Below are 20,041 nucleotides of genomic sequence, written 5' to 3' on the forward strand. Positions count from 1 at the left end.
CACTGCCCAATATATTCTGGGGTAGGAGTTTGCTCATGGATACGGCTATGATTATATCATGGAGGTCATGAATATGAGGCCTTTCCCCTCCAATTAGGTCTATCCCTCAATAATCCCCACCCTAGAACTGACGAGGGGGCTGGGAGCTCCGTAGCCTGATGGGGGAGGAAGGCCACCCCCTGGATGCTTGCGCTGGGCCCTACCTGGGGAGGCCCTGCTGCCCGGACCCGGCTGCTCCCCGAGGGGCTCGACCGCGTTGCTTATCTTCTTGATGCTGTGGAAGGGGGCAGCGTGGGGCATGGATGGGGAAGGCCATCTCCACCACCAAGTGTCACTAGCTCCCCTGTGGCTGGTGGCGGGGGACCCTCTGCAGTTGCCCAGCCACAGTGGGAAGAGGGGGGATCCCCCTGGAGATCTCAGCTACTGTGGAGGGTGAGGGGACCCTGAGGCAGCCTAGCCCCTGGTGGGCAGTGGGGGACCCTAGACCTCCCATTGCTCTAGGTGATGGGGAACTGGAGCTCCCTGCTGCCGCAGGGGGTGGGATCCCCCCACAACTGCTCAACTGCCGTGAGGAGCAAGGGACTTGGAAGTGGGGCAGCAGTGGTGGGGGACCCCGGAGCTCCAGCAGCAGTGGGCACTGAGCTGAACCTGTCTCTCCGTTTTGTCAGTATATTTTTAGTGAAAGTCAGGACAGGTCACAGGCTTCTGTGAATTGTTGTTTATTGCCCACGACTGGCCGTGATTTTTATTAAAAATATCTTTTCCGTACTCATGGTCACATGCTTTCGAATTGTGGTTGTGGGGTTTCCCAGATTCCTTTCCCCTTTTTACACAGTCTCAGTGCTATTGCCTCTCAGAGGCACCTGGGGTTGTCTGAAATTTTCCCAAATTACGGGGTAGGGGGGTGACGGGTTTGGACACAGAGATCCCCTTGGGACTGTCACCTGATGTGCTGACATTACTTTTGAGTATGTTTTCCCTGCCTGCTTGGGACTCCAGAACCCTGCCTTGTTGAGCCAGACACGCTAGCCTGCTGCAACACAGACCCAGGGTCTGGACCATTCCCCCAGAGCTGTAGACTTTGTCTCTCTGGGTCCTCCATCCCTCCTTCTAAATGGAAAATACCAGATTTAAGATGGATTTTGTTATCAGGTGACATGGCCACAAGTCACTGTAAGACCCCTAGTCTCCATTCCCCATGGGCTGGCCCACATGTACACAGGGAGGCTTTCAAGTAACTAAGGCCATTCACAACTTAATGGCCTCCACTTACTATGTTTTTCATCGCTGATACTCATAGACTTTAAGGTTAGAAGGGACCATTATTATCATCTAGTCTGACCTCCCGCATGATGCAGACTACAAAGCCGTCCCAACCCTTTCCCTTGACTGGGAACTTGGCTGTTGAAGTCCCCAAATCCTGTGGTTTAGAGACAAGTTTATATCTTATTCTCCTAAGTCCAGAAATAGAAATAACACATGCAAACAAATAGGATGAACACACTTAGCAGATAAGCTTTCTAAAGACACCCTGCAAGAGTTATTTAGCATAAAGTATATTGCAGTTATGTTATATTAATAAGCATATTTCCATAAAGCATACGGAGTGCAACATCACAGGGGGCTCCAGCCGGATTGGTTTTGTATTGGAACCCCTAGGTATTGAACCCGGCCCTGGTTGCTGCCAACTCCACCTGGGAAGAAAAGCAGAAAAATGACAATAGGTTCCAAGGCCACTGAGAGTGTAATGTGCAAACTGGCGGGTTGTATCTGGGAGACGACAGACAAAGCCCCTGGATCCTGACCCATAGGGACAATGGAACCAAGGGAAATTCTTCACGGTGCTGACTGCTCATTAGGGATGATCCGTCTGCACTGACAAGGATTCAATCCCAGGGGACAATCTGATCTATTCAGATCATTACACTGCAAGAGCCAATGCCTGCCTAGTCCACAGTGAGTGACCCCTGGAGCTCCCAGGAGAGCCAAGGGAAGGGAACGCGGAGGTGCCAGGAAAGGGGAAAGCACCTTTACAGCAGTGATGAGACCCAGCTAGAGATGACTGTGTCACAGGCTGGTACTGGAACAGAGCAGAGAACCTCTTACCATCTTGGTGCTGGTGGTGAGGACAGCAGACATGGATAGATCGTATGTCTGAGATTTTATGCTGAACTTTCGAAATCCCTTGATCCATCTCCTGTACTCCTCTCTCACCTGGAGAGTGAGGGACAGGGTCACTGCACTATGTAACTAACTCGGAGAAGATCAGAGATGGCCACTGCGAGGCCAGTGAAGGTGCTGTGTGGGCGCTGACGGGCCACGGGCATTACCTGGCGATTGAGGAGACAGTGCACCAGGAAGATGAAGGCTCCCTGCAGGCTGTTGACGATCGTGAATAAATACGCCATGACCGTGGCTGCTGGGCCGACTTGGAGGAGACCAAGGCTCCATGTGCAGCCCAGAATGAAGAGCTGGGCGATGGCTTTAAAGGTCAGTAACCTGGATAAAGTCAGATGGAGAGATCCCGTTACAATAAGCCTATGGAGAGCAATTGGGTCAGGAGGATCTGGACAGAGTGGGGTGGAGCTACCGTCCCTGGCTTTCCTGTGTGGGACAGGGTTACCGTCAATGTAAACACACTGGGAATTCGTTCCTATGGATCCTAGATATGCTGTTCCCCTCCTGCAATCCCTCACACCCTCCCAGTGCCAAGGACCATCCAAACCAAGACATCTGACCTTCCAATACTGTTTTGTTGCCATCTCACCTGTGGTCTCTGAGGGTGGACACATCTGCATTGAGGGAGGAGAGACTGTTTCTCAGGATCCACAGGGTCAGGGCATAGAACTTTATATTTATCTGTTGGAACAGTGGGAAATATTTCCTGTAAAACATCCCATCCGGGGCCGGTGACTTCAGGTGAGGCAGAGACCGATCCCAGGGGAACGAGCCGAACACTGCAGAACCGGGGACTGCTCATTTCCCATGGGAATCATTCGCTCTCCTGTAATATCCCCTGGCAGCTCTCGGTCCCTCCCCATGCGTGGAGCTGACAGCACAGCCAGGGCTGAGATGGATCAATGGGATCACAGAGGCCAGATGCTGCTCAGAGTTAAATATGGAGCCTCTCCAGTGGAGTCAGGAGTTATTTTGGGTTTACACTGGTGTAACTGAGAGCAGGATCTGGCTCAGAGATTCCAGATTCTGCCTCTAGAATACTTCCTGCCACTTCCAGGCTGTAAGAAATCCCCCCCACCCCCGAAACTTCCCCAGGGGGTAGGGAGGAATATGTAGGGACATTTGTTTCCCCCCTACAAAAACCACTGAAGAGTCCAACCCTCTCCCTTCCTCGTTCCTTGGATCAGTAACTAGACCAGACCAAACTCTTCTGTCTTCACTTGGCAAAACTCCTACTGACGTCCATGGGAGCTGTGCCCGAGTAAAGGCTGTAGGCCTGGGGATACAGCACAGGGATTAATCCCGGGACTGACCACAGCAGATGAGCCAAGTGAGACATAACTGGGTCTTTCCTTGTGTTTTATGGGCCACGTTCTCCTCCCTGCTTCACTGAAATCAATGGGGTGGCAGAGGTGAGAGGAGAATGGGGCCCTGTGGTTCTGGGAGGTACCCACCAGGATTATGGCACAGACTGGACCCAGGAAGCTCCAACGAAAGCCTCTGTCCAGGCTTAGCCAGCAGCTAGCGGGAGGGAGGAAGAAGAAGGTGACGTTAATGGGATTACTGCCCTTTTTCAGCCGCGGGGGCAGAGAGGGGGTGTCACAGGGCAGCTGGCTCTCAAAAGCGAGATGGATCTCAGCCTGCCTGGGACATGGCCAACTCTATTGCGAGTAGCAGGCTAATGGCCCTCCCCATCTACCTCAGCATCTCCTGCTTTCAGCCCCCACTTCCTCTTCCACCTCCTCAAATGACCCTTTCTGGTGGATGGGCGCAGTATTGCTGGAGGGCCAGACATGCAGTGGATGGACATTGGCCTCGCTGCACTGAAGGAAGTGGAGCTGCCCTGATTTACACCAGCTGAGGATCTAGCCTGGGGTGTCTAGAACACGCCACGCCCTGTTTTAGTGAGTCGCTCACTTTAGAGAGGGATCCTCAGGGATTTGCACACAGGAAGAAGGTCCATTTGTTTCCTATGCACCAGCCCCACATACCCAGCCTGGGAGCTGGGAGTCCAGCTGGGATCTTTCTGGCTTGTTCTTCCACATCATCAGTGGGGTGAGGAGTGTAGATGTCTGACAGGTGGGCAGCTCAACTACAGCACTCGGGGCAGCTTAGTGTCCCTGGGGATGGGAAGGATCCCGGGGGGACATTCAGCTCCCAGGAAGGGTGAGCAGGGAAATCTTGGTTCAAGTCAGACCTGGGGTGAGCCGGACAAGCGCATGGAAGCCACGTCCCAGCTCCCCTTCGGGATGGGCACTGCACGTACTGTTTGGAAGTTCCGTAGCCGTCAGGATTCACCGCTGCAGAAATAGCCACCACCAGGGCTGGGAATCCGTAGCCGAACGGGTACATGAATCTCTTCTTGAACCGGCTGGCGCTGGTGTAATTCACGACCTTCAGGTTCCTGACGGTGAGGAAGAGGTGCAGCCCCTCCAGGAACATCCAGCTGAAGCAGGCCAGGAAGAGGTAGTGTAGGAGGCCAGCAATGACAGCACACGCCACCTGGGGGAGACAGAGAGCCCAGGGACACTGCGGTGGGGAACGGAAATGCTGAGTATGGGGGAGACCTGCCGGGGGGTCACACCGGGATTCTTGTTAGCACAGCTCTCCAGTTATAGTGCTCTGTGACCCAGAGACGGCAGGTTCCTCGGTCTATGGAGGGTCCTGCAGGTGCACATTGCTGATGCAGGAAGGGAGCAGAGATTAGTGGTTAGAGCAGGGGAGACGGGCTCAGGGGATGTAGGTTCTGTTCCCAGCCCTACCACAGAGTCCCTGGGTGACCACGGGGAAGTCACATAGGAGAGGATTCGAGGCACAGGGAGACTGTGACATAGAGACAGAACTGGCTGAACTCCAGGGGTTGGGGACACTCAGAGCACTGTTCCCAATGTGAAGGGGCCTAATGGGTAGTGGAAACATCCCCCCAGAAATCCCTGCTGTGTCCTGCACAGCCCAGAATCCAGGGAGCACAAAGGGGTTCAAAGCCACACACCCCAGCCCTGCTGCGAGTGGAGGAACAGAGCAGGGGAGAATCAGGCCGTACCGGACTGACGGTGGGAGTCACCGTGGTGAGGAAGAGCAGGTCGGCCAGGAAGAGGCAGAGGCAGAGCTGCAGGTGGAGGGAGGTGCTGATGCTGCGGATGGAGCGGCACAGGAGGAAGGTGAGGATGGCGAGGAAGAGGCACAGCAGGGAGAGGGTCAGTCCCACGTAGGTGATGATGTTGAAACTGAGAGTCGCTTCCTGGAGACAGGAAAGGAAAAGCCCTGGGAGCGAAGAGTCCAGGGGTTCAGGTGCCACGCCCCGTGTGTTCCCAGGGGGCATCAGGCATCACAGCCTCTCCCAGTTCAGGGAGCTGCAGTGCTCTCCGAGGGGGAGCCCTTTACAAAGGGGGTCCACTGAGGCTGACTCAGGGCCCCACTGGGACCTGAAGCCAGCTGGGGCTGAAACCCTTTGTCCTTCCTTCTTCGCTCCTGCTTCCCCATCCCTCCATTACAGATGCCAGGGAACAACATTGTCACAAGCCCATGGCTGCCTAGGCTGTCTCTATGCTGCATCCGGCAGCTGCTCAGAAATGTCTGGCAGGGCAGGGACAGAGCCCAGATCCTGCTGCCTGAAAAACTCAGGTCACTGACAGATGAGATGAAGGAGAATCCCCATTAACTGTTAGCAGTATACAGGGGCGGCTCCAGGCACCAGCGCAGCAAGCGCGTGCCTGGGGCGACAAGCCAAGGGGGGCGCGTGCCGGTTGCCGTGAGGGCGGCAGTCAAGGAAAATACATAGACCCGCCCCTGGCAGTATAGCACCTCTGATGAACAACAACAGTTCTGAACACTAGAGGACGCATGTGGGTGGACAAACACAAATGTGCACTCACACCACCAGAATATGTGAGCGCAGACACCAGACAAACACCACTAGAGGGTGCAGCCCCGCTCCCCACAGCAGTGGAGGGCACAGATCTTTTTCTGAAGAGTATCTACATGGCTCCCTCCTGCCCAGTGAGACTCCTAACCCAACACAGCAGCACACAGGGCTCTGGGGCACACACAGGGGCACTAGTCTGCAGGGCACATTCAAGGGATGGAGCCTCTCAGCTCCAGTGATAACGCCGCACTCCCGTCTCCGCATGTGGATATCAAAATCTTTAAGGTCAAATTAAAGAAAGAGCAAAAACTGCTGCTTTCGCCGTTCCGCTTTCCCTGCAGAGAGACCCAGGGCAGAGGGTGAGTTCTGCAGGCGCTGAAGGGCGACCGACATTGGTGTTTGCCTTATGCAGGGGCCTGATCCTGACACCCCTCATTGAGTGAATAAAGCTTTTATATGAGACGTGTCCAGGACATGTACGATGGTGCTGTTGCCACAGCGCGAGGTTCATGTGGAGAAAGGGAACAGTTTCTAGTAACAGCTGGAATAGATCAAGGCTTGGGACTAAGCCCCTTTTTGTTCACATCGGTGCTGGAGGCATTGACAGAAAGCAGCCAGAGAGTGGCCCCTGGCACATGCCTTTTGGAGGTGACGTAGTGCTCGTGGGGGAGAGGAAAGAGGAAGTGAAGGAAGATGCAGAGAGACATGGAGGTGCATATTGGAAAGAAACGGCATGAAAATCAGCAGAAGAAATCAGAGTATATGGTCTCTAGATTCAATGCTCTCCTCAGGAAGACAATGGGCGTGTAAGTCTGGGGACAAACAGAGCTAGGGATACCATTCTTTACCCATCCTGGCTAATAGCCATTAACGGACTTAACCTCCATGAATTTATCCAGTTCTCTTTTAAATGCTGTTATAGTCCTAGCCTTCACAACCTCCTCAGGCAAGGAGTTCCACAAGTTGACTGTGTGCTATGTGAAGAAGACCTTCCTTTTATTTGTTTGAAACCTGCTGCCCATTAATTTCATTTGGTGGTCCCTAGTTCTTGTATTATGGGAGCAAGTAACTAACTTTTTCTTATTTACTTTCTCCACATCACTCATGATTTTATATATATACCTCTATCATATCCCCCCTTAGTCTCCTCTTTTATTTATTTATTTATTTTTGCTGTTGTCTCTTGAGCAATTATCAATTTGTTAATTTACTGGCTTCCTACTGCTGCCTCTGACAGCCCCAATGATCGTTAGAAAAATCTTGTTTTCTCCCTGCCGTTCCTCGTAATTATGTTAAACTAGAAACCTCCACAAAGGGCCGAGATGGTCAAATTAAAATATATATAAAATCGATTGCATCCCCGCCCCTTCTGGCAATAACAAATCGAGTTAAAGACCATGAGTGTAGCTTTTGCTTAATTTAATTTCTTTTAATAGGCAGGAAAATAATAAGAATAATTTTTAAAATAACAAGAATCCAAACCCTGGATTTATTGGAAAAAAAGAAATAAAGGAACGAAAAAAGAATAAAAAGAAATAACATAAAATTCCATATTAAAGTGGTTAGTAAAAAGAAACAAAAACCAAACAAACGTACCCAACAGATTACTATTGCTAGTGTTAAAAAGCTTCTTTATAGATAGATAGATAGATAGATAGATAGATAGATAGATATGTGTAGATATAAATATATATATAAACAAATTGGGATTGTGTTTTTCAGTTGTGCGTCGTCTCGTTAGCAGAGCGTTCCAGGGGTTAACAGAGAAACAAGCCGGGAGGAATGAGACAAACTCAAAGAAAATGAAAGTAGGCACTTTAAACTGGGCTTTTACTAAAAGAACCCAAGAGGTTGAGGAGCTCCTGCCTGGGGTGTGGGAAAGAATTCTGAATCGGCACCATGGTAAAGCAGGTGCTTCACTTTAAGCATGTGCTTCTGTTCTAATGTTTGAAGTCTCCTTGTGTACTAATGATCAGTAATAATAAACAAGATTATTTCATGAATAGTGGTAAGGCCTGTGAGGATGGTGAAAGGATTCGCAAACCTGCCCTGTAGTGACAGACTCCAGGAGCTCAGTTGGATTAGCAGAGACAGGGAAGGGGTGACTGGGTCAGTCTATAGGGACTGTGATCATGGGCTCTTCAGTCTCGCAGCCAAAGGGCTGGAAGCGAGACTGTCACACTGGATATCGGCAGGGAGGGTAAATGAACCCGGGACAGCTTTCCCAGGGTCCGGATGGATTCTCAGCACTGGCCCTTTCCCAATGGAGCTGGGACGTTCTGCTCTCAATGAAGCAGGAGTTAATCCAGGGAGGGCGGGGACCTGATTTCTCTTCTCCCCCGGCTCCAACACGGGGAGAACAGGCCCTCGTCCTCCCTGGATTAATTCCAACACTTCCCTCTTGCTCCCCCTGCTCTGGCCCCCACAGCCAAACCCCACCCAGCAAGTGCACTCGATGGGGGGCGGGGAAGGGCTGCAGGGCAGAAGGCTCCTGAGCTGTTGTGGGGCGCAGCCCGGGCCCCCCTTACCCAACGTCCTGGCCAGGCTCATTGGTTGCTGCTACTTGGGGAGTCTCCCTGTGCCCTTTGGGGGGTGGCTGCTTGTGTCCCTGATCAGATCCAGGGCCCCGCCAGCCAGTGAGGATCTGGAGTGACCCCCGGCTCTGTTGATGAGGATTGAGGGGAAGAGCAGAACCAGACCAGCCCCAGGCCCCAGCGAGGGCCGCGCCTACCTCCAGCTCATAGAAGGCCATGAGCACGGCGAAGCTGGCCAGGTGGTTGCACTGGCAGCGGGTGATGGTGGCGTTCAACTTCTGCAGGGTGCAGCCGTCGGTGGCCCAGCGCCTGCTGTCAGGCTCCCAGTAGGCGCAGAGGAGGCGCAGGTCGGTCTTGTTCTCCTGGGGACAGAGAGACACTTGGTGCATCGGGGGCAGGAGCAGGGTGAGGGGCTGGCTGAGGCCGACCTCCCCAGGCCCCAAGAGAGCAGGTCGGGGGGGTATGAGGGGCAGGGCTGGGGGCACAGAGCATCAGTTTGTACCTGGGTGGAAGGTGGATTCACCTGCTGCCCAGAGTGGGGGCTGTTACTAGAGATGGGGCCAGCTCTGCCCTCCAGCGCCCCAGGCTCTCCTCCCCCCATGCCCAGCCCAGGGGCTCACCGGCACCGGGTGGCTGAAGCGGATGCTGACGGAGAGGCCGGGTGCCTGGGGGTTCGGGTCACTGATGAAGGCCGACGCCACTGGAGACAGCACACGGTAGCTGGGCCGCCCGGGCTTCTGCGCCCACTTCCCCGTCTGGCCGATCTCGTCCCACTCGGGCGCCTCCACCCGCCCAGCACCATCCAGGATGGGGCTCATCCCCTGGTATGTCAGCAGCCCGGCCAGCGTGAAGCCTGCGAGAGACAGAGGAGACGGATGAAATGGGGGGCAGAAGGGGCCCTGGGGCAGACTGGTGCCGGGGGCGTTGTGCTGCTGGGGATGCTGCCCCCCATGCCCTGGCATTGTCCCATCACTATACACATCCCAGACTCGCACTAGGGTACACTGGACTGCTGGGGGTGCCGGCCCCAATGCTCTGGCCGTGCTCTGTCCCCCTTCACACCCCAGCCTGGCACCAAGGGGTGCTGTGGTGCTGCTCCCAATGCCCTGGCCGTGTCCATCGCTATACACACCCCAGCACAGGGGATGATCACATACCTTCATTTTCCTGCCCTGGGGCTCTGGCCCATTTTAATTCCATCTGCGTCTTGCTCTGCTGCAGCGTCACCGTCTCCTGGCTCTGGTTCCCAGCCTGCCTGACCGCCAGCCCCAGCTCTGCAACCACAATGCCGGCCAGGGCTCACAACAGAGACACGGAGAGGAAACCTGTAGCTAGGCAAGGTGCTTTCCTGGCTGCAGGGAGGGATCCTAGCTACTCCAGTTCCATCGTCTCCAAGCAGGGGGCACTGTGGGGAGTGGGGCGGGAGCACTGGCTGTGTGAGGGAGCTCCCATCTCCCAGCAGGGGCCGCTGTGGGGAGTGGGTTGGGAGCACTGGCTGTGGGGAGGAGCTCCCATCTCCCAGCAGGGGGCGCTGTGGGGAGTGGGGCGGGAGCACTGGCTGTAGGGGGGAGCGCCCATCTCCCAGCAGGGGGCGCTGTGGGGAGTGGGGCTGGAGCGTAGGCTGTGGGTGATGAAAGCCCAACTGGGGCCACGTGGCCAGGCACTGACCTGTGCCGTTGGGGGATGCGATGCTGATATTGCTGTCACGCAGGGTCAGGGCCAGCGTTCTCATCAGCTTCTCCACTGTGGCCATGAGCTCCGTCGCGCTCCGGTGTCTCTGCTCCACGCTCTCGCTCTGCTGCCCAACCAGATTTATCAGCTTCTCCAGAATGTCCAAGAAGTCCTGGCCAAGCAAACATGCGGGGTGTTGGTGTCACAGTGCCTGAGCTCCTGCCGCGCCCCCCATTCACATATTGCTAGTCCTCCACTGCCTTCCCACAATCCCCCTGAAAGGAAAGACAAGTTCTCCTGCAATTGACATCGCTGCCTGGGTGGTCAGACTAGATGATCACAATGGTCCCGTCTAGCCTAGGAACCTAGGAGAGCTAGCTTCTTGGGCACAGAGCCCCCTGGAGAGGCAGGCATGGGAATTTCTGGGCAGTGCTCCTGTTTATTTATCTCCTGTTCCAGGCACTGCATCCCTATAGATCGCCCTGCGACTAGATCCGAGTAGGAGCAGCAATTCCTCCCCCTAACGGGAACAAACCCAGCAAGGCCCCCAATTTTGGCTTTGCACCTGCAGCTTCTCTTCGGCGTTCTGAGAGTTCATCTGCTTCAGATCCTCCAGCGCCGCCTTCCAGAGACATCCCTCCTGGGCCGGGAAGCTGCCCAGAAAGTTCTGCAAAACAAGGCCCACGCCTGGCTCAGGAAAAGAGATCACAGAATCGCAGCCCATATCCCCGTCCCGAGAGGCTCCCTCGGCTCAGAAGCCGGGCGCCAGAGGGAGCGCGGGCAATGCCCCGTCTGGCCCCTAGGGGGTGCCCGGCATTTGCAAGGGAGGGTGGGGGACGGCAGTTGCAAGCTGAAGCGAGTTGCAGCAGCCTGATGCTGCCGATCCTGGAGGGTGAGAATCACCCCGGGGCAAAGGCCTAGGCCGTGGCTGGACTGCAGGGGCTCCAGGGACTGGCCACTGGCTCTTTGCCCAGGGGCGAGTTTGGCCCCAGAATCCTCGTGGGGCGAGATCAGTGAAAAGCAACATGGCACTAAAGGGGAAACGGGGTCTATCCCCCCCCGGGGTCTGTGCCCCGCTCACCTTGGCTTCAGCAGAGTTGTCATCATCCGGCAGGGGGGGGCTGGTGAGCTCTGGGGATGGAAAGGGAGGAGGAGTGAGAGATGGGTGGGGGAAATGTGGGGTCTGGCTGGGTAGGTGCATGCACCAGAGCCAGGCACAGAGCAGGACTCATTCCCTCCAGCAGGGGGAGCAGTGACACTCCCCCCCCACACACACACACACTCAGTCCCACATATGTGCACAGCCCCTTCTCCGCATCCCCTGCCCACAAGCTGGTCTCTGTGAAAGGATCCCTCCCCCCTCCTCATCTTAAGGGGACTGAGCCGCAGCGTGGTGGGGCGGGAGCTGTGGAATCATCCCAGCCTTATCTCCCCTCAACCCTCTCCCCCCAGCTGTGCGTGGTTCTGGTGTGTGTTGGAGGGGAGGGGGGGTGAATCCAGCAGGGAGCCCCGGGCTGGCCCCACAGTGGCCTCTAGGCACAGACTGCGCCCCCTGCTGCCATCTTCCCAGGGCAGAGACTCCAGCCGTGCAGCAGGAATGCAGGCACTGCTGGGGGAGGGGGAGATGCCCGGCCCCTGGCATCCCTGGAGTGACCCCTGCTCCGCTCCCAGAGCCAGACCTGGGCACGCTGGTGGCTGTGGCTCTGAGACAACCGGAGACACCCCAGTGGATGGACAGGCTGGGCTGGGGGGAGGTGAGGGCCTGGAGGCTGAGCTCCCCGAGCCAGGGCTGAGACCCAGAGGTACCCCGTCCATGGGGGGCAGGGGGGCTGATGCACTGTCCCAGATCAGTTCTCAGCTTGCTGCCCCCTCGGACTAGTTAAGCTGCAAAGGGGAAGTGACTTAGGCTGCGTGCAGGTCGCTAGCTAGAAGGAAGCTCGCCTGGGAGGGGACAGTTGGGGCTTCTATACAGCCCGAGGGCTGGGCCCAGTGGTGGGGGCCTGAGTCAAGGGGGGCTAGGAGCCCCGGAGGAAGGGTTTTGCTAGCAGGGATAGGAGAGGAGGGTCTGACTTTGAAAGGCTCCCGCAGAATGGGGATCACAGTGTGACCTGGCCGGATGCCAAAGACACGGGGAAGCCAAGAATCCGGGAGCTATGATCATAGAATATCAGGGTTGGAAGGGACCTCAGGAGGTTCTAGTCCAACCCCCTGCTCAAAGCAGGACCAATTCCCAACTAAATCATCCCAGCCAGGGCTTTGTCAAGCCTGACCTTAAAAACCTCTAAGGAAGGAGATTCCACCACCTCCCTAGGTAACCCATTCCAGTGCTTCACCACCCTCCTAGTGAAAAAGTGTTTCCTAATATCCAACCTAAACCTCCCCGACTGCAACTTGAGACCATTACTCCTTGTTCTGTCATCTGCTACCACTGAGAACAGTCTAGATCCATCCTCTTTGGAACCCCCTTTCAGGTAGTTGAAAGCAGCTATCAAATCCCCCCTCATTCTTCTCTTCTGCAGACTAAACAATCCCAGTTCCCTCAGCCTCTCCTCATAAATCATGTGCTCCAGCCCCCTAATCATTTTTGTTGCAATCCACTGGACTCTTTCCACTTTTCCCACATCCTTCTTGTAGTGTGGGGCTCAACACTGGACTGAAAACTCCAGATGAGGCCTCACCAATGTCGAATAGAGGGGAATGATCACGTCCCTCGATCTGCTGGCAATGCATCTACTTATACAGCCCAAAATGCCGTTAGCCTTCTTGGCAACAAGGGCACACTGTTGACTCCTATCCAGCTTCTCGTCCACTGTTATCCCTAGGTCCTTTTCTGCAGAACTGCTGCCTAGCCATTCGGTCCCTAGTCTGTAGCAGTGCATGGGATTCTTCCAACTTAAGTGAAGAACTCTGCACTTGTCCTCGTTGAACCTCATGAGATTTCTTTTGACCCAATCCTCTAATTTGTTTAGGTCTCTCTGTATCCTATCCCTACCCTCCAGTGTATCTACCACTCCTCCCAGTTTAGTTTCATCCACAAACTTGCTGAGAGTGCAGTCCATGATATCCTCCAGATCATTAATGAATGGAAGGGAAGAAAGGGGGCGCTGAACTGGAGCTGGTCACCTGACGGGGGCGCCGCACTCAGAGTTACAGACCCCGGACTGATGGGTCCCCTCCCCGTTCGGGATACCCCCAGCACCACCCCTCCCATGGAGCACTAGGAGAAGGGTGGGTGGGCTGCACCCAGGAGAGTGCAGGGGAATTGGGGGCTGTCCCTTTAAACTAGTTTCTTTGCTCTCTGGTTGCGCTCACGGGGGTCTATGGCAGAATCCCGCAGACCCCCACATGCGGCCAGGCCCTGCACGGCTGGTAAACGGGTTGTTTGGAATCCAGCTGGATCCAGGGGATCCCCCTATTCCTAACACTGCGCAGTGAGCAGCGGCCCAACAACGTCCATTCCCGGACCCTGCTGTGACCCCGAGGCCCAGGGCCCCGCGGGGCGAATCCACTGAGCCCTTGGACGGATGACGCCAGCTCGACACTCACTGCCGATCCGGCCTGTGGAAGCCGAAGCCAGAAGAGACCCGCCCAGTCTGATCCCCAGCATAGCCCCAGCGAGAGTCGCCAGCCAGCAGTACATGAATCCAGCCCCAAACGGAGAGGACTTTACTGCCCTCGCTGCCTCCTGGGGCCTTTCACCACTGTGGAGAGTCTGATCTGACAGACAGGCCCCCCCTGCCCGGGCACAGAGAGCCCTGCCGTGATCTAGCCAAACGCTGGAGGGCCGTGCACCCGCCTGGCTGCCAACGTGCCAGCTGCCGGGCAAAGGGGGTATACACGGAGGATGTCGGGGCTCCGTAGTGCAGCAGGGTCACTCACCCCGTGCAGGGAGCGGGGTTTTTGACCTAGGGACCTGGCTTGCACGTGCAGAGACGCACTCATTCTGGCCATTAAGCTCTCCCCGATATTTATCCATAACGCTTTTGCTTCACACAGAAATCCTTGTGGCTAAAATCCCCTTCGCCTGGACATCAGCAAACATGTCAATCAGCGGGGAGAGTCAAGAGCGCTCACAGATCCTTCCCTTGGGCCGTGTTCCAGCAGCTCTGTCTCAGACTCCCCTTCTCTCTCTTTCCCGTGACAGCGTTTTGCTATTTCCCGCTACACCCCTTCCCCTCGGTCGTTATTTGCATAAAGGCAGCACCCAGCGCGCTGCACACACACTGCCATAAAGATCTTGTGGTCTAAACGGGCAAGAGGTGGGAGAGAAAACTGTGGCAGGCAATTGCCCAAGGACACCCAGCAGTAACAGAGCTGGGACTAGAACCCAAGTCTCCGTCTCACACCCAACCTGCTAGACCTGTCTCTTTCACCTTGTTTCTTCCATAGAAGGCAAAGAATGTGTCTCCCCTGCCTCACCAGGCAGATTTTACCCTCTGCTCCCCCTCACTGAGAGGAGCTCTGTGTCTCCTGGCTCACGCCTGGGAGTGCATCAAGGCTGGAAAAAATGGGGTTCCAGAAACTAATGGGCTTGTTGAGCCCAAGCTGTATTAAAGGTTGATCCAACACAGAGTCCTCGGCTCCGTCTCAGCCCAGTTTGCTTTGCAAAGACCTGACCTGCCCCCACCTCAAAGCTCTGCTACGAAAGAGCATCTTGGGCTCTGATTGCAGCTGCAGGTTTGGGGGGATGTTGCAGCTTCTAATGACATCCCCAAGGCCCTACGCTGGTGCCGCGGTGGAATTAAGCAGCATGGCAAGAGAAATGGCGACGTTCAGTCCCCGGGCTCAGTTTCCAATGTGTAAGACAGGCTGGGAGTCAGAACAGACACTGCCCGGGTGTGGCGCAGAGAAAGAGCAAGACCTCAGGGCAACCTGGTTAGTTTCCCCATCCAGGCATGCGGGTTAGTTTCAGAGATCCTGGGTCAGTTCAGTGGCCGTGCATTAACAGCATCGCCAACGCCAAGCAATCAATAAAAGCCCCAAACCCTGAGCCAGGCTGCAAAAAAGGTCACAAGATTGGTTTAAAAATCACGAGATTTAAAAAAAAAATCCATTTTGGGGTTCGTTTTGTTTGACTCTGGTTTGGGAGCTGTGGGTCACCCCATTATAATGTTTGGCAGTTTTTCCTCTGCCATGTGGGCCAGGCCCTAATTTTGATTTTAGCCAAAAGCAGAATCACGTGACTCTGGGAGGTGGGGCTTTAAGGAAACGCCACGCGTTAGCAACACTGCAGGAAAGCCAGAAACATCATGCCTTTGTCACGACTGTTTCCAGCTCCCGTTGTACCTGTGCAGATCTGAGACGGATCCTTTTGACTCTTCCCAAATCCCCAACTGCATTTACACATGTAACTCCCTGGCATGTTGATGGAGTTCCCATGGGGCTCACAGATTGTGGCGTTTCACTGGCACTCGTCAATGTCTGCAAGGAGAGAGAAAGCGCTAGGTCAGGCTGATCTAGGAGCTGTACCTTGGGCACTGGGGTGACGCTGCTGGGGGATAATCCAGGCGTCCGACATGCACCGTGCTCTGGGGAACGGAGCTGGTTAGAGCCAGGAGTTCAGTGACTGGGTCAGCGACCGGGAGCGAGTTGGCTATTGTCCGGAATGAGCCGCTCCAGCTGGGAAGGGAAAAGCAGCCCTGCCAGGACACGCGCCTGCTGCTTGCTAAAGCTACCAAGCGGATCTGGCGATGCCCAGTGCCGCAATATCAGTGCAGACGGCAATGCCTGAATGAGCCGTCCGCCCCTGGAAGGGACAAATGGGGAGCTGCTTTGGAGGAAGGGGCTAGAGAATAACATGAGGGCTAGTCTAATGCCTGGATATCAGTCAATGGGGTGACCTCCCCTGCAACCCATGAGCTGCCCTGGGCACCCCCTTGCACATAGGACACTGGAGAACCAGAGGGGTTCAGAGACAGGCAATGAGAATGATCAGAGGCCTGGAAAAACCCTCTACGGAGAGAGATTGAAAAGACTGGGACTGGCACCGTAGAGTGAACGTAAGAGGGAACATGTTAAGAGTCTATAAATGACTGATGGGGATAGAGAAGGGAGATGGGGAGCTTCTGTTCTCCCCACCTCATAACACTAGAGCAAAGGCTAGTCACAAAGAGGGGAATATTCGAAACTGAGCCCAGGAAAGGCTGTTTCGCGCAATGTGAGATTAGCCTGTGGAACTCCCCACCACAGGAGTCACTGAGGCAAGAATTTAGCAAGATTCAAGGAGCGACTGGACATTCCTACGGATGATGAGAACAGCCAGAGTGATCATAGTTAAAGGGCACAAACGTTTGGGAAGAGAGAAAACCTCCTGCTGTGGGGTTTCAGCCCAGCTGAGTATTAGAGACCAGGAAGTGAGGGCAGATTATCCAAGTGCCAGCGTGACTTGTGTCTCAGCCTGGCCAGTGCCACGGTTTTGCCTCTTCAGAGACTGAGCTGCTCCCGGGTCAGACTGACCCTGTAAGAACCGACCGGCTGCATCCTGCCAAGTGCTGCCTCCTCCGCCCCTCCACCCTGCGACACTCGCGGGTTCTCCTGACAGCACCAAGGCGGCTCCGCGTTTCCAGAACCTGCTTTATTCCGGAAACGATGTCAATCGGGTTCTGCCCCCAAAGGCTTCCAAGAGTCCATGTGGGATGGGAACGGAGCTTCCAGGACCGAGGCCGGGGTGCCCAGCACTGCAGCTATTCCTTGCCTCCCAGCACCCACGGGGGAGTATCGGGATGTGTCTGGGACACACTGTGCTGTGGCTATTCCCTGCCCACCAGGGCCGATAGGGGTCAGAGCGCACTGTGCTATTTCCATGGCCCAGACACGAGGCCTCTGCCCAGCTCAGGGGGACACTAACAGCCCAAATGCTGTGAGCTGGGGCCAGCGAGGGTCCCCTCCCCTCTCCCCAGCGCATCTCTGCAGCACAAGGAGTTTGCTCCATGGGTCTGTTTCTAACCCCGAAGGTTTATTCCCTGTCCAAGCGCCGGGCATAGGGGTGAGCCCGGCCCCATGCTCTGCGGGAGCAGGCGAGAGTCACGTCTCTTCACAGCCTCGCTGACAGCAGCAGCCCCGGTGCAGCACCAGGCCTGGAATGAGCATTTGTGTTTGCGAGGGGAAGTCTCAGCGGGGGTGGGGGCAGGGGAGAGCTCACTCTGGCAGGTGTTCTCACTCGCGTGCATGAAGTTGGCTTTCCCAGAGCTGGGCTCGTAGCCATCGATGCAGGTGCAGTAGTAACTCCAAGCCACATTGGTGCAGTTTGCGTGGGCTCCGCAGTCTGCCGGGCTCGGGCCCTGACACTCGTCAATATCTGCAACACAAGAGGGGACGCTCTGTACAGTCCTGGCAGGGAGACGTTCCTGTATCACCCACCTGCACTGAGCTGGATGACGGGACCCAGGTGACCGGGCCCCTGGGAGCTTAACAATCACAGGCCTGAGTCTCAGCTATGCTCAGGTGACACTAGGCTGCTCTGGCAGTGGAACGGCCACTCAAGAATCCCGCACCCAGTAAACGAGGCTGCCCCAGCTGGTGTGGAGCTGTAGGGGTCCTGCCCCACCCTGCTCCTAGCCCTTGATGTAGGGGCTGAGGCCGGGGTGCCCAGCACTGCAGCTATTCCCTGCCCCCCAGGGACCATGGGGGAGGATCGGGGTGTGGCTGGGGCACACTGGGCTGTGGCTATTCCCTGCCCACCAGGGCCCATAGGGGGCAGAGCGCACTGAGCTATTTCCATGGCGCAGACACGAGACCTCTGCCCAGGCTCAGGGGGACACTAGCAACCCAAATGCTGTATGCTGGGGCCAGTGAGGGTCCCCTCCCTTCTCCCCAGCACATCACTGCAGCACAAGGAGTTTGCTCTGGGGGTCTGTTTATTCCCCATCCAAGTGCCAGGCACAGGGGTGAGGGAGGATCACGTCTCATCACAGCCTGGCTGACGGCCTCAGGCCACTGCCAAAGCTGGCAGTAGCCCCGGTGCAGCGCCAGGCCTGGAACGAGCATTTGTGTGTGCGGGGGGGGCGGGAGGGGTCTCAGCAGGTGGGGCCAGGGAGAGCTCACCCTGGCAGGTGTTGTCACTCGCGTTCATGAAGTTGGCTTTCCCAGAGCTGGGCTCGTAGCCAGGGATGCAGGTGCAGTAGTAACTCCCAGCCACGTCAATGCAGTTTGCGTTGCGTCCGCAGTATGGCGGGCTCAGCCCCAGACACTCGTTAATATCTGTAATGCGAGAGGGGACGCTCTGTATAGTCCTGGCAGGGAGACGTTCTCCGCATCACCCCCTCAACCCCACACACTGAGCTGGGTGACGGGACCCAGGCGACCGGGGCCCTGACCAGTTAGTGATTAAGGGCCTGATTCTCAGTTACCCATTTCTGCTGCTGGAAAGTCGGAAACAGTCCCACGAGCCTCCTGTCCCAGGTTCGGGGGGTTCATCCCCACAAACACCCAGATCCCACATGTGAGAGGAGGGGAGGAGACTCCCCCTGGGGCTCCAGGCTTTCTGTGTGTTGGGGCAGGGGGGTGACAAGCTGCCTCTTCTCTGGCCTCCTCCCTCCTCGGATCCCTGTGGGCTGGGGCGGGAGCATAGCCAGGACTGTCCCATTCTGCTCCTGTGGGGCCCCTCTGCCCCTGGACACCCAGGGGCGGATTAGGGCCCAGGCGGGGATTCAGACGGGTCAGTGTGATGGGCCCCCCCACCCTGTGCCCAATCCACAGAGCCCAACGCTCCTGGCTCCTGCTGCAGCCGCTCCTGCTGCTCACTCTGGAGGCCCCGGTTCGATCCCCAGGAGGGCGGCGCTCACCCGTGCTGCTGCCCCCCTCATTCCCCAGCCGGGCTGAGCCCCCTCAACAGGCCCTGCAGTCAGTGGAGTTGGCTGCTCGGCCCTTAATGCCCTGCTCTGTCCCAGCCCCCCCAGGACAGCGTGGGAGCCCCGTTACCGTCACAGATCTCCGTTGGGTCGGTGAAGAAGACGGGGTGATTCCCACTTGTCTGGTATCCATCCAGGCAGGTGCAGTGGGTGTTGTTCACACACTTGGCGTTTTCTGGGCATAGCAGATGGTTGTTGCAGTCCTCAGTGGTATCTGCAGGGGCGGGAAGAGCTAGGCAGGGTCAGGCAGTGCAGAGCGGCTCCCCCCCTTCCCCCACGCACAGTGTGATCGACTCCTTTCACACGCCCCATTTGCTGATTTTCGTCCCTGGGCGCCTGGCAAACACTCCGACGCCATCCACCGCCTGGCAACAAGCTGCCCTCGGCTGCACAGGGGCCTTGGCTCCCCAAGGAGCCCCCGGCACAGACAGGCAGAGCCGCCGGAGCCGGGCATCAGATCCAGTGAAACATTTTCGATCTCACCCAATTTTTCTCCTTTTTGTTGCTGTCGTCGTTATTCTCATTAGCGTCAATTTCAAACCCAAACCTCGCTTCCAACCGGAAAATGGGAATTGTTCGTTTTAAAAATTATTTCATCTGCTGCCCCCTCCCCCCGCCCACGCAATTTTTTCCCAAGTAAAACCAAACATTCCTCTGAACCGAATCGGCATTTTCTGGCAAAAAATGGGTCATTGGGAAGTTCCTGCCCGGCTCTGCTCTGGATTGACTGAGAGCGGAGTCGGGCGCGAGGCTAGTTTGGATCCTGAGCTGCCTCCCATCACCCAGATTGTGACCTGCCTTCGGGGGCTCCTGGATCCTTTAGCTGCCCGGTGTCTGGGGCTCCGCTGGGACCCGTCCCTCTGGCCAGCGTGAGGGGAAGGATCCCAGCGCAGCTTAGCCGGCTGCAGGGCTTGGGATGGGAGCAGACGGAGCAGGGTGGGAGC

The 20,041-nt window shown here is 56.2% G+C and overlaps 2 protein-coding genes across 2 annotated transcripts in view; both read right to left on the bottom strand.

Moving 5' to 3' along the window:
* LOC101947201 (adhesion G protein-coupled receptor E1-like) overlaps positions 1–20,041 on the bottom strand; it is a 125,965-nt gene that overhangs the window by 97,286 nt on the left and 8,638 nt on the right. The window lies entirely within an intron of this gene.
* LOC101935452 (putative adhesion G protein-coupled receptor E4P) lies at positions 707–11,459 on the bottom strand. The gene is made up of 13 exons (XM_065576166.1): positions 11,330–11,459; positions 10,814–10,915; positions 10,246–10,420; positions 9,735–9,851; positions 9,198–9,430; positions 8,775–8,939; positions 5,222–5,419; positions 4,445–4,680; positions 3,633–3,699; positions 2,768–2,859; positions 2,331–2,499; positions 2,107–2,214; positions 707–1,694 (listed from the first exon to the last, which is right to left on the bottom strand). Exons 1-13 carry the CDS (start codon positions 11,447–11,449, stop codon positions 1,656–1,658), a joined length of 1,821 nt encoding a protein of 606 aa, XP_065432238.1. The 5' UTR covers positions 11,450–11,459; the 3' UTR covers positions 707–1,655.

The sequence above is a fragment of the Chrysemys picta genome, chromosome 22 (assembly GCF_011386835.1).
Source record: "Chrysemys picta bellii isolate R12L10 chromosome 22, ASM1138683v2, whole genome shotgun sequence".
Lineage (NCBI taxonomy): Eukaryota > Metazoa > Chordata > Testudines > Emydidae > Chrysemys > Chrysemys picta.

Coding starts and splice junctions, on each gene's coding strand:
- LOC101935452 (XM_065576166.1), bottom strand. CDS start 11,449: ATGCACCTACCCAGCCAGACCCCACATTTCCCCCACCCATCTCTCACT. Junction 10,421..10,813: donor ACGCCGAAGAGAAGCTGCAG/GTGCAAAGCCAA, acceptor TTGCTTGGCCAG/GACTTCTTGGACATTCTGGA. Junction 1,695..2,106: donor TCACCACCAGCACCAAGATG/GTAAGAGGTTCT, acceptor TTTTCTTCCCAG/GTGGAGTTGGCAGCAACCAG.